This window comes from Nomascus leucogenys, chromosome 6 (assembly GCF_006542625.1).
Source record: "Nomascus leucogenys isolate Asia chromosome 6, Asia_NLE_v1, whole genome shotgun sequence".
Taxonomy (NCBI): domain Eukaryota; kingdom Metazoa; phylum Chordata; class Mammalia; order Primates; family Hylobatidae; genus Nomascus; species Nomascus leucogenys.
Window position 1 is genome coordinate 102,201,642 of NC_044386.1, and position 13,993 is coordinate 102,215,634.

A 13,993-nucleotide genomic window follows, 5' to 3' on the forward strand; every position below is an offset into this window, starting at 1 on the left:
ACAATCTCTCAGGTCCAACTCTATTCTAAAACCCACACTTGATTCAATGATATCATACCAGTCTTTAACAATCTCAAACAAAGAACACAGAAGAACCAAAACTCCGTCGAGTGTCAAAAATGGAAAGCTGATAAAATGCGACAAAATCGTCTGGCATTAGGGAGCTTCCATCCAGAGCCTGCTGGGCTTTGGTTGTTTTCATTTGCTGGATTTTTCTCTGTCACTGGAGCAGCTGCAGGAATTCAAGTGCCCTGGACAGACTGCATAACAGGCATTAGGAGACATCCCTGATTATCCCTGACAGGCAGGCTGGGAACTTTTCTGGGAAAATTCAAAGGCTGGACATGAGCTACTTGATCTGGAGGAGTCATTAGCGGTCGAAGAATAATGCTGGCTACTTTCAGGCATACAAAACCCCAACCACTTTGGCCCTGATCTCCATGACCGCAATAGATTTTTGGAAAGTGTGAGATTAAATTCATTTCCTAGTTCCAATGAAGATATAAAACTGAGTGTTATAAAGTGAGTTGTCAGTAAAAATGAAATGGGGAACTGGAGATAGTAAGTGGGCCCTACAGTGGATGTCTCTAAAGTCAATGAGAAAAAAAAAAAAAAAACGATGGGTATTAAGAGCATTAAGGCAATATCAAGATGCAAAATGAAGTGGAACATAACGCATCCTCACAGAAGGCATGCAAAATACAAGTTTCTAGACACTGATTTAGCCTGAAATGACTTGATTAAATTCAAGTAGCGTGCAATGGATTCCGCGGCTGTGTTGGGGTAGTAATTGCTTTACCATTGTGCTAACCTTCTGGACCACAGCGTTCCAAGTTGCAGATCGGGATGCAGAATTGGGGCAGGGGGTGTAAAAATCTGGGAAGGTGATCTGGGAGGAAGGGAGGACCAGTTGCTATGATATCCATTCCCTAAACCATAGGCCAGCATTTTTGTTAACTTGGTTTTGATATTTTGTTTTTAATACAGAATCTAGCCACTATTTTAACAGTGTCTAAGAGTCTCAGTGACACGGATATAAAAACACAAGTAGCAAAAACAATTTTCAAGTTCACATAAATTACCCAAACCACTCTGCTTCTCCAGAGTATTATTGTACTTATTGTAAAATATTTTTAATTTGAGTATTTCAAAAGGCTTTCAGTTCTCTAAAGCACAAACACTGGTTGCCTATGTAGGAGGCAGAAAGCAGGTGTTTTGACCTCACTTGTGTAAATGGGTGAGCAGGGTCAAAGGTGGGTGAAGAAAGACTGGTGAAGGGATTTGGTGAAGGTAGAGTTTATGGACGCAAACAATTCTGATAATCCGGATTAACAAAGCCATTGTGCCAAATCCACAGCAAGGTGGAGGCCGATGCAGTTCTTTAAAAGTTGTCATTTCTATTGGTGGCAAACTTGCTTCTCCTTTGTGCTGGTGCCTCTTAAAAATAAATGACAAGAAAAGGAGTTTGTGGTGTTTCAATCAACAATTCAGATGATGTATTGACTTATAGATACCTTTAAGTTTTTATTAATTTCCACCATTTCCCTATATTTACTGCAGCCCCATGTTGTTCACAATGTGTGATTTATGGCTAGTGAGAGCTGCACGCACAAACCCTTCGGTTCTCAGAGGTTTCACTGACCTTCTGTGGTTTCCGCAGCAAGGTGGTTAGTGTGTAGGAGACCCCAGGAAGCCTATAAACATCCCCACCAGAATTAAGGGAAGAGAGCGTGAGCCTTCTTTCCTGCTGCCCACGGCCCAACTTCTTTCTCCTCTCCAGACTTAATATTGAGGAGAGGGAGGGAGGTGTTGAGGAAGATATGATAGGTAGTCTCAAAAAGAGTAAAAATTGGAAATCAAAACTTTCTTGTATCCCTAAATCTTCACAACTCAGGTCTCTAGTGATGCCTTTAAATATTTTAATCCACTATTAGTTATTTGTAAAAGAAATTATGCCTAGAAAATGATGAATGCTTCTAATTGCTTCTAGTTGAGGGATTTGCACTGAGAAGTATCAGTTCAGGCTTCTTTCAAAAAAGGCAGGGTCATGGTAACCATCCCCAAGAGGTCTCCCTAAATTCTAAAGGCCATGAAAGTACTGTCAGGTAAATGTGGAATGAGTGTTTAGCATGGCTAACATAGTTATAAATACATCAAACTTATATGTACAGTAGAGCTGTTATTTCTATAGTATATGCTAATTTCATTCATGTCAATTTCCTTTGATTGGTCATTAGGTACTGTATCCATGCTTATATTTATACACCTCTATATATGGTCCTCAGATAGGGCTTAAAGGAAAAATATTCTTCCAGTTGAATTGGAGGTTTTTGGTTTATGACCTCTTGGCTTCTTAAGTTTATTGCTAGTCAAACACATTTAATGCTAAGGTTTTGCTATAATAAAATCTGTTTTGCAGGGATCTGCTTATTGCTTCCATTTTTGAAGGGATGCACTCCTGGAAAATTTGGGGCTGTGTGCTCCCCATAATGCTGTGGCCAGGCTTGGGACAGGACTGGAAATTCAGGATCTAAACAAACACCTCTAGGCAGTATGTAAGATGGATATTCTGTAATTAAAATTCACTCCACAGAAAAGAGACTGACATTAATGTTGCTGGGCATTCTCAGTTCTTAGTAATGCAGTCTTTTGGATAGTTACAGTTAACGTGGATGTTAAAAGAATGATTTATTACTGCAAAATAAGCTTCATTTCAGAAATATCTTTTACAAATAAAAATTAAGAAAAAAGTTGCATAAATCCAGAAAATAAAACCACTTCTATATTTAGATATTCAGAAATGTTAACTAAGTCTTTTGTAAATGAAGCCAGTTCTATTCATCAGCAAAGAAGGATAACTTTCCGAAATACTTCTACTGCCAATTGTGAGATTGTTCAGAAAGGGAAATAGTCCAAGCAACAGATTTGTCACTCTTGGAGAAATGGGAACATTTTTGAGCCCTGTTCTTGGATGAGTGCCAGTCTTGAATATAAAGTTATGTTGAATATGCCAGAACATATACACATAAACGAATTTTTGCCTCAAAGTGTTCACCTTTACTTACTCTGTTTACTGTTTACTTATTCTGTTTTTACAATTTATAAAACTATTTTTGGAGCGAATTTTGGGGAATGTCCTTTAATATCATGAGAATATCAAGACCATTCACTGCATTTTAATGCATCTTTTCCATACATAATTTGCATGCCATAAACTTTGCCCTGTTAAAATGCATAATTTAATGGTTTCAGTATATTCCCAGAGTGAAACCATCACCATCATCTATTTATTATTTCAAACTCGTAGTATTCTGGGAAACCAGTCAGCCTTCAGGGACCCCTAGACGGGAAGCTGTGATGTGCTAGCAGCAAGGCTTGTTCTGATCAGCCATATTCACTGATAAGCTTTTGTATTTTAAATTTTGTTTTGTTTTGTCACACTTTGCTGAAATCTCCAGAACATTCCCAAATCTTACTTTACTCTCCATATATTATTACTATTTTAGAAACATGGTCTTCCTGTGTCACTCACGCTGGAGTGGCAGATTGCAGTGGTGCAATCAGAGCTCACTGCAACCTGGAACTCCTAGGCTCAAGAAGTAGCTTGGACTACACACCTGTAGTAGCCAAGCTACTCCTCGGACTACCTCAGCCTCTTGAGTAGTTTGGACTACAGGCATGCACCACGATGCCTAGCTGATTTTTAAAAAAATTTTTTGTAGAGATGGGGTCTTCCTGTGCTGCCCAGGCTTGTCTCAAACTCCTAGACTCAAGTGATCCTCCTGCCACAGCCTCTCAAAGAGCTGGCATTACAGGCGTGAGCCACCACACCCAGCCATCCTATACAAAAATAGTTTATTTGACATAAAATTTGGTTTTTATTCTCCCATGAGGGGATTAATCTTAAACAGGTAAATCTCCCATTGGCATATGAGAACAGAAAAATTCAGGGTACAATACAGATAATTTCCCTGGTTATATAGACTATTTTGCCCACTACAAAATAGTTGGGGGTACCCAACAGGGTACCACCACCCCCAAGAATGGAAATAAAGGAAAATCTTGAATTCCTTCAAGAGAAATTCCAGGCACCTAGCTAGCCTTGAGAAGTAATGAGCAACTTCACAAGCAACAAGGTAAGAGTGGATTAAAACAATAGCCAAAAAACGTTAGAGTCACAGGATGTATGGTTCCCCATAGAAACTAAAGATAACATTTTAACATATGTCCCTGAGCAGTTTTTCAGGAAATCTAGATCCCCACCAAATGGATCCACTGGCACAGAGACCTCCGGTAAGAGGGAACTGAGGCTGAACTCTGACTGCCTTTCTTTGTCCTACATTTCTTCCTGAGGCACCTGGAGGAGAACACACCCAAGGGCCAGATCTGACATTCTTTTCTGCTGACTCCAAGTCTTTAGGCAAAACTTCCCTTTCTTAACCAATTGCAAATCAGAAAATATTTGAATCTACCTATGGTCTGTAAGCCCCCACTTCAAGATATTCCACCTTTTCAGGTCAAACCAGTGCATAGTCTCCATGTATTAATTTGTGACTTTGCCTGTAACTTCTATCTCCCTGTCTTTAAAAATCCTTACATGTAAGACATCAGGGAGTTCAGGTCTTAGGCAAGAGCTGTTTGATTCTCCTTGCTTGGTGCTCTGCAATAAATGCCTCACTGTCCCTGGTTGCAAATCCTAATGTCAGTGTTTAGCTTTGCTGTGCCAAGTAAGTGGACGCAAGTTCGGTTAACATTACCCATTAACTTTTTTTGCTTGTTGGTTTGGTTTGGTTTGTGGGTTTTTTGTTTTTTGTGTTTTTTGGCTAACTGAACTTTCAGGATATTAAAAAATGTTAAGATTAAATTCTACTTACAGAGATGAGCAGGTCCTTTCACTGTAATTCTCACACTTCGACTTCCCAAAGGAACAGCGATTACATTTTCTTCTCCTAGGAAAGAACAGAACACAACGGCAATAAAACCAGTACACTAAAGGCCCATGAAAATGAGCAAGTCAATCAAAACTGGGGGCGTCTACAAAATATTCTTTTTTTTTTTTTTGAGACGGAGTCTCGCTCTGTCGCCCAGGCTGGAGTGCAGTGGCGCAATCTTGGCTCACTGCAAGCTCCGCCTCCCGGGTTCACGCCATTCTCCTGCCTCAGCCTCTCCGAGTAGCTGGGACTACAGGTGCCTGCCACCATGCCTGGCTAATTTTTTGTATTTTTAGTATAGATGGGGTTTCATCATGGTCTCGATCTCCTGACCTCGTGATCCACCCGCCTCGGCCTCCCAAAGTGCTGGGATTACAAGCGCGAGCCACCGCGCCCGGCCAAATATTCTTAACTATATTTCATTTCTGTAATCCTAGCACTTTGGGAGGCCAAGGCGGGCAGATCACTTGAGGTCAGGAATTTGAGACTAGCCTGGCCAAGATGGTGAAACCCCATCTCTACTAAAAATACAAAAATTAGCCAGGTGTGATGGCGTGTGCCTGTAGTCCCAGCTACCTGGGAGGCTGAGGCAGGAGAATTGCTGGAACCCAGGAGGTGGAGTGTGCAGTGAGCTGAGAACGTGCCACTGGACTCCAGCCTGGGCAACAGAGTGAGACTCTGTCTCAAGAAAAAAATAAATAAATCTTTGGAAATCACCAAATATGTGTAAAGCAGATGAATATTACATAATTTCATTTAAATACACTCTTAAATAACATTAAAGAAATGTTTAAAGTAAATGCACTGCTTACCTCAATTGCCTTTACTCTCATGGCCCAATCCATGTGCTTTGATGAGGGTCTGCAAACTGTGCCCCCTGGGCCAAATCTAGCCACACCTCTTCATTCATTCATTTAAGGCTGTTTATGCTCTTCAAGGTAGAATTGAGTTGTAGTAATGAAGACCATATGGCTCAATAAGGCTAAAATATTTACTGTACTATCTGACTTTTCACAGAAAAATTTCATGACCCTTGGCCTAGACAATTACCTACTGGAAATCCTGGTCCTCATAGATGTTTTTTCACACTGCTACATACTCTGATAATTTCATTTTTGTGCTCACATAATAATCTAAACTCATATATGATATTTTATCTCACTAGTCCCCTATCTGAACATTGTCTGTTTCTAAATGAAACTAGAACATTATCAATGATACGAATTACTTCAAGCAGATGTTTTTGTCTAACTTACACAAAACAATCTTTTTTGGATAAACTCTCCAGAGTGAAATCAGTGAAGCAAAGGATATCGATATATTGACTGACTAGTTTGCAAGTTTTTATTAAATAGAAATACCTGTTTATTATTAAAAATTAGAAAATGCAGATAAACAAAAATACAAAATAAATATTTTTCTAATCCTATTGCCCAGAGATAATCATTTCTAACACTTTGATGAATGTCTATTCCAGATTTTTCGTTTGTTTTTAACATGTATACATGTAAAAGGAAAGACTGAACCATACCTAAATGTCCATCAATATGGGAAAGATTACATAAACAAGAACATCCATACTAAGGAATACTCTACAATTGATAAAAGTAATGATAAGAAGCTATATGACCTGATGTGGAAAGCCTGCCAATATATACATTGAAGACTTTAAAAAAGGAAGGTTAAAAAATAGGGCACTGGTATCTTGGATATGACACTAAAAGCACAGGAAACACATGAAAAAAGACTAAATTTGGCCAAATCAAAATCAAACCTTTGTGCACAAAAGGACACTATGAACAGAGTGAACAGGCAACCCACAGAATGGGGGGAAACATTTGCAAATCACATCTTGGAAAGGGGTTATTATCTAGAATATATAAAGAATACTTGTAACTCAACAACAACAAAAGCAACCCATTCAATAAAAAGGACAAAAGGACTTGGATTTCTCCAAAACAGCTATACAAACGGCCAATAAGCACATGAAAATGCTCAATATCAATAATTATTAGGGAATTGAAAATCAAAACCACAATCAGGTACCACATCACACCCATTAGGATGAGAATTATACAAAAAAAAATGACAAAACAAGCAGAAAATAACAAGTATTGGTGAGGATGTGGCGAAAAGAACCCTTGTGAACTGGTGGTGAAAATGTTAAATGGTACAACTGCCATGGAAAATAGTATGGCAAGTCCTCAAGATATTAAACATAGAATTACCATATGATCCAGCAATTCCACCTCTAGGAATATACCCAAAAGAACTGAAAGCAGGGACACAAACAGATATTGGTACATTCACAATCATGGCAGCATCATTCCCAATAGCCAAAAGGAAGAAACAACCTAAGTATCTATCTATGGATGAATGGATAAAGCTGTTTTTGTTCTACAAAGGCAGAATTGAGTCATGGTAATGAAGACCATACAGCTCAATAAACCTAAAATATTTACTGTGCTATCTGGCCTTTCACAGAAAAAATTCGTGATCCTTGGCCTAGACAATTACCTACTGGAAATCATGGTTCTCACAGTTGGTATATACCTACAATGGATTATTATTTAGCTTTTTTTTAAAAAAGGAGGGGGCCAGGCATGGTGGCTCACATCTGTAGTCTTAGCAGTTTGGGAGGCCAAGGCAAGAGGATGGCTTGAGCCCAGGAGTTCGAGACCAGTCTGGGCAACATAGAGAAACCCAGTCACTACCAAAAAATTTTATAATTTTTTTTTAATGTGGGTATGGTGGTGTGTGCCTGTAATCCCAGCTACTTGGGAGTCTGGGGTGGGAGGATCACTTGAGCCCAGGAGGTTGAGGCTGCAGTGAACTATGATCAACCCATTGCACTCCAGCCTGGGTAACACAGTGAGAGCTTGTCTCCGGGAAAAAAAAAAAAAAAAAGGAAAGGAAATGACGCATACTACAACATCAGTCATTTTAAGGATGCTAGCAAATAGCTCATCATTTTGAAAACTGGTAAGTAAAGAAAAGATTAATGCATTCATCATGCTTTGTTGTTTTTCTTGTTTTGTTTTGTTTTTGTTTTTTGAGACAGGGTCTCACTCTGTCACCCAGGCTAGAGTGCAGTGGCCTGATCTAGGCTCACTGCAGCGTCTACCTCCTGGGCTCAAGCGATCTTCCCAACTCAGCCTCCTGAGTAGCTGGGGCTACAGTTGTGTGCCAGCATGCCTGGCTAATTTTTGAATTTTTTGTAGAGACTAATTTGAACAAACAAGCAAAAGTGATAAAGACTTCTGAAAAATCCTCTCCTCCATAAAATCCATAAAAACACCAGCAAAAATGGTCAGAACCAACATTTTTAAAACTCTGGAAATTAACCAAAGGCTTGCAACAATGAGCAGTAATTATCAAAGAAAAGCACTCAGTAAGAACAGTGAGCTTTGTGGCATGCTAAGCTGCCTATTTCCATCTCTCCCCATTCTCCACCTCCATGGTAACCTTGAAAACGACAGCCCATAATCACAGTGCAAACCAGCAGCCTGGCAGACTCTGCAGGGGTAGAATGGGTTTGGAGCTCCTTCAATGCCCAATTCCCAATTATTATTCGACCTGTGTAGTGGTTCCCTGGAAGACTTCACTCACAAAGCTGTCTTTGGTTTACCTAACTGGGAGTTTGCCCAGTGTAAACAGCTTTTCCCCAGGAGGCATTTGTCCAAAACAATCAGAGATACTTGTTTAACATTGAGGCTGCATGAGGTGGTGGATAACAATTGGGGAAAACAATAAGCTAACCAAAAAGCTGGGAATGAGATGTGCACAGGTAGCTTTGAAAAACTCCAACATATTCCTGAAAATCTAGAAGACCGCATGTCTATGTGGGGCTCTGCATATGCCAGAGCTTTGTGCATGCCCAGAAACAACCTGAGAAGGTCCTAAGCTGTCATCTATGGCTAACCTACAGACTCTGAGGAAGCAGGAAGTAAAGGCTAGAACAAAGTTGCAAACTACCTTGGCTGAGTGTTGAAGGTGTAACCCAACATAGACACATATGTACACACACACACAGACACATACACACACAAAGCCCACTAAAAATAACCAACTCTCCATGAAAAAACCAGGTAACGCCGGGTCTGGAGTAGGGAAAATTCAAGGTGGGCTTGGAACACCTGTTGCTCTAGAAACCAAGGCAATGTCTAAAATTCAATGGAATTATGACAAAAGAAGACAGTTTAAAGTGCTCCCACTGGCTACATTTTGGACAATTTGAAACCCAAAAAGACTGTTGTCAGTAATATATAAAACATTAAATAAATAAAAATCTCTGCATACAGAGTGAGAAATTAAAAAATAGAAACCTTTTTTTAAAAACAGAAGAATGAGTGAAGAAGGAATGATAGAATTAGAAAATAACCGTTTGCAACTCTCCGTGTTAAATACTGTTTCAGGCAAGGATCATCAATGTACACTAAAGCCACGGTGTGAAAGACTGTTGCAAGACAGAATATTTACACCTTGTCAAGGCATCACTCTGCAGATTTCTTACAGGGAAACATGGATCTATACAACAGAGAATGTGTAGTTCACCACCTGTGTGAGTAATATTGGATCAAGCTGACATCATCAACTTCCTGATATGATGCAACATAAATCACGCATCACTTTTGATGTGCTGCTGCCACAAATGTTCAATCCAATTCTAATTAAACCTAAGACCTTACTGATCAATTCACAGGAATTATGTGAGGGAGATCAACAAATCAAATGGAAAACGATCAGACAAATCCAGAATATGGGACATGCTACAATACAACCGGAATGAACTCTTTACAAAGTCAATACAAAGAAAAAATAAGTGCACTAAAAAAAAGAGACTAAAGAGATAGAAAAACTAAATGCAATGAGTGAGCCTTGACCAGTTCAAGGGGAAAAACAACTATAAAAGGAGAAATTTTAACATAGATTGGATATTAGATAATATTTAGAAATTATAATTTTTTAGGTGTACTAGTGAAATGATGTTATAAAGAAGATCCTTATTTTTAGAAGAGTCATGCTAAAGTATTAATACTTAGAAGTAAGTGTTGTGATGTCTGTAAATTAACAAGAGTCAGCTAGCTAGTTGGATGGAGGAATTAGATAGATAGATAGATAGATAGATAGATAGGGAGTGATAGGGATAATGAATCAATGTAGCAAAATGTAAGTAATTACTGAATCTAGTTGAAAAAATGTACAGTAGTTAATTGTGTTATTTTATCAACTTTTATGTATGCTTGAAAATTTTACACAGTACAATTTTGGGGATGAAACTACATTCCAATGTCACTAACATCTATTTGATACCAAATTCCTAAGTAAAATATTTGAAAAGAAAATTTAATCATAAATTTGAGTTACACACTATATACAAATGAAGTTTACCCAACAAATGCTAGCGTTGCTCAAATTTAGGAAACCTACTAATGTAATTTACCATATTAATAGATAAAGTAGATAAGTTTGATTACCTCAAATAAGTTTCCAGCATTTAGTAAAATTCAGTCATTATTCCTGATAAAAATTCTGTATATAAAATAAAGTAAATGTTTGTAACACCATTTACAAATGCAAGTCATGATTAACATGCTTAATGCTTAAACATTAGAAACACTGCTGTTTAATTGGGGAAATGATGGGATATCAGTTAGCACCATATGACTTAAGGGTTTTTAAAAGATTAGCCAAGGTAATTAGGCAAGAAAAAATAGTCTAAGCATTAGAAATCAAAAAGAAATTAATATTAAAAAATTATTAGATTTTAGAAATACCAAGAATAATCATTTAGAAAAATAATGGAAGAAAATGCCCCATTTGCAATGGCTAGAGAAAAGATGGAATATGTTGGAATGAACTTTTAAAAAATGGGCACAACCGGCTGTGCGCGGTGGCTCATGCCTGTAATCCTAGCACTTTGGGAGGCTAAGGCGGGTGGATCACCTGAGATCAGGAGTTCAAGACCAGCCTGGCCAACATGGCGAAATCCCGTCTCTACTAAAAAATACAAAATTTAGCTGGGCATGGTGGGCGCCTGTAATCCCAGCTACTTGGAGGCTGAGGCTGGAGAATCACTTGAACCCAGGAGGCAGAGGCTGCAGTGAGCCAAGATTGCGCCACTGCATTCCAGCCTGGGCGACAGAGTGAGACTCCGTTTCCACTCCCCAAAAAATGGGCACAACCTACAAAAACAACATTTAAATCTCTCTCTCTCAAGACATAAAAAAATGCCTTGAGAAAATCGAAGGAAAATATTAATCATTTGAAATAAAAATTAAGCAAAATTAAATGTCAAAGAAGGAAAAATTATAATTATAGGCAAAGACTGTTTTCTAAATATCCAGAGTGTTTACAAATCAGTAAGAAAAAAACACAGATTAGCAGGAAAATTGATCAGACACTTGAAAAACTAGTTCACAGAAAAATCAAAATGTCAAGAAGATTATGAAGAGAGAAGAGAAATTACAGTATCTTTGAGAACTAAAAGCACATAAAGACATGCTTGCACAAAAGTACAAAGTTGTTGTAACACTGAGAGAAAATCTAAATGCTCATTGATATGAGTCTGGTTAAATAAATTATGTAATGTCCTCTTACATCACCAGTTAAAAAACAAGCCAACTGGGTTCAGTGGCTCACGCCTGTAATCCCAGCACTTTAAGAGGCTGAGGCGGGTGATCACTTGAGGTCAGGAGTTCAAGACCAGCCTGGCCAACATGGTGAGACCCTGTCACTACTAAAAAATACAAAAATTATCCAGGCATGGTGGCTGGCACCTACAATCCCAACTACTCAGGAGGTTGAAGCACGAGAATTGCTTGAACCCGGGAGGTGGGGGTTGCAATGAGCCGAGACCATACCACTGAACACCAGCCTGGGAGACAGAGCAAGACTCCATCTCAAAAACAAAAAGACAAGCCAAATCATGAGAACTGATAGGCAAAAAAAACTCAGTGAATAAAAAGAAATTGTAAAAGAATTTATACCTAATGATCAATTCTGTATACTTCTCAAAAGCATACATGTTTGTATGGAAAGGTGCACACATATACATCCATAAGAAATATCTTAATAGACGCAACCGTTCATACTGTTTAGACCTCTAAAAAGTGGAAATGGTTAGGAGCTTGTGGATGGTAGAGGGTGACTTTTACTTTCCATTTTATATCCTTCTGTGCCATTTGAAGTTTTTATAAGTTTTATAAAACTTTATGTACGTCTTAATTTCACAATATAAATTATCAATATATATTATGCATCCTCAACCACTTCACCTCACCCCAGGAAGGATACACACTAATATGATAACAGGTGTAATCTCTTGGCAGTGTGATTGAATACATGACATGTTTGTCAATTTCCTTGCCTGGATATTCTGGATTTTTTTACAACAAATATATAGCATATTATATATGTAATAAAAATTGTTTTGAAAATGCATATAAATTAGAAAGCTTTACTGAACTGAAGAAAACCTATTTGGGCAGATTGGTTGGCCTCTCTTGCAAAATCTTTGTGAATGTAGGCTGTGGTATCTTGGGGAAGCATTTGTCTGGGGGTGTGTGTGTGTGTATATGTGTATATTCCAACCACTGTCCCATTGATAATTACACACTTTAGTGAAACCTTGCAAATCAAACGCCCTTGCAGTGGATTTTAGCCAAAAAGGCTCAAACTTGAGGAAAATGTTCTTCTGGGTGGAGCTGCCTACTATATAACTCTTGGAGAGAAAGCACACGGCAGAGCACCTAGGCAAAGCTAGGAACAAGGAGCATCCTATAAGGATCATCTCCTAAACTGGAATTCCCTTTCATTTCTGCAACCCTCCACTAAAGTTTGATACATTTGTAGAAGTCTCTGTGATATGCTGATAAGGCAGTACTTCCCAAACATTTTACCTAAACATGAATCATCTAGAAAACTTGTTAAAACACAGACACCTGCTCCACCCATAGAAATTCAGATCCAGCAGTTTAGGGTGGAGCCCAAGAATGTGCCCGACCACCAGCCTCCCAGGTGATGCTGATACTGCTGGACTGTGAGCCACATTTTGAGCAGCACGGGTGCAGGATATAGAGAGGGAGAACTCAAGTCATAAAGGGCAGAAAGAGAGGACTGGTCCATAGTCACAAACTTTTCAGCATTTCTTCACTGTCCTGCAAGAGACAGCCCAGTTCCAGGTCTGACCAGAAATGAAGTGAGAATTCTATGAGGCAGAGGATTTTAAGGAGGCAGGAGCCAGGAGTACCAAGTGCTCTGCAGATGAGGGCTTAAAAAGGCCTTTTGGATGAGCAATAAAGAGACTGTTAATGTGCTTTGCCAAAGCAGTTTCAATCAAGTAGCTGGCACAGGAAGCTGTGATCTGAGGCATACATGATGATGAAAAATTAGAGACAGCAAGTGTAAACAGTTTTTTCAAGACTTGGCAGTAAAGAGTAGGTGAAAGATTAGGGTGGTAGCTGGAGACGTGATTATGTTTAAAAGAGTGTTCTACATATATATATAAAATTTAAAAATATTTTTATATATAAATATTATACACCCATATACATACACATATATAAACATACATGTAAATAAACATACATATATACACACATACGTATATACATGTAAATACATAGACATTTTAAAAATTATAGTTTTATTTAAGATGGGAAGAGAGCCGCTGGTCATATTAACACTGATAGGAAAGAGAGAGTGAAAGAAGATAAAGGAAAGAGAAGGGATGATGGGTGGAGTGAGTCCTCTGAGGACACAGAGGAGCTGGAATGCAGAACACAGATGGAGGGATTAATTAGTCTTGGAAAGGAAGACAGACATTTGTGCCTCTGTAGCAGGAAGAAGCAGGGAACGGATGGGTGCAGCTGCAGGGCGAGGTCTCTTCTGATGGTTTGTGTTTTACTTGGATTTTCTTTTTCTAATCTTCCTTGGAGGCTTGCATAGAATCAGTTTTTGTAATATGGTGCATAAATGTTTGAAAAGAAGGTGTATTTCCTCACCATGCAATGCTCTGTTACCTATTAATGTAACATTAGCAATTATATTGCACAGATTCT

The 13,993-nt window shown here is 38.6% G+C and overlaps 1 protein-coding gene across 2 annotated transcripts in view; it reads right to left on the reverse strand.

Moving 5' to 3' along the window:
• Positions 1-13,993, reverse strand: part of ADAMTSL3 (ADAMTS like 3) — a 388,402-nt gene that overhangs the window by 176,275 nt on the left and 198,134 nt on the right. For both annotated transcript variants that reach the window (XM_030814922.1, XM_030814923.1), the window contains exon 8: positions 4,875-4,949. In XM_030814922.1, coding sequence (XP_030670782.1) covers positions 4,875-4,949 — 75 coding nt within the window. The remainder of the gene's footprint in view (positions 1-4,874; positions 4,950-13,993) is intronic.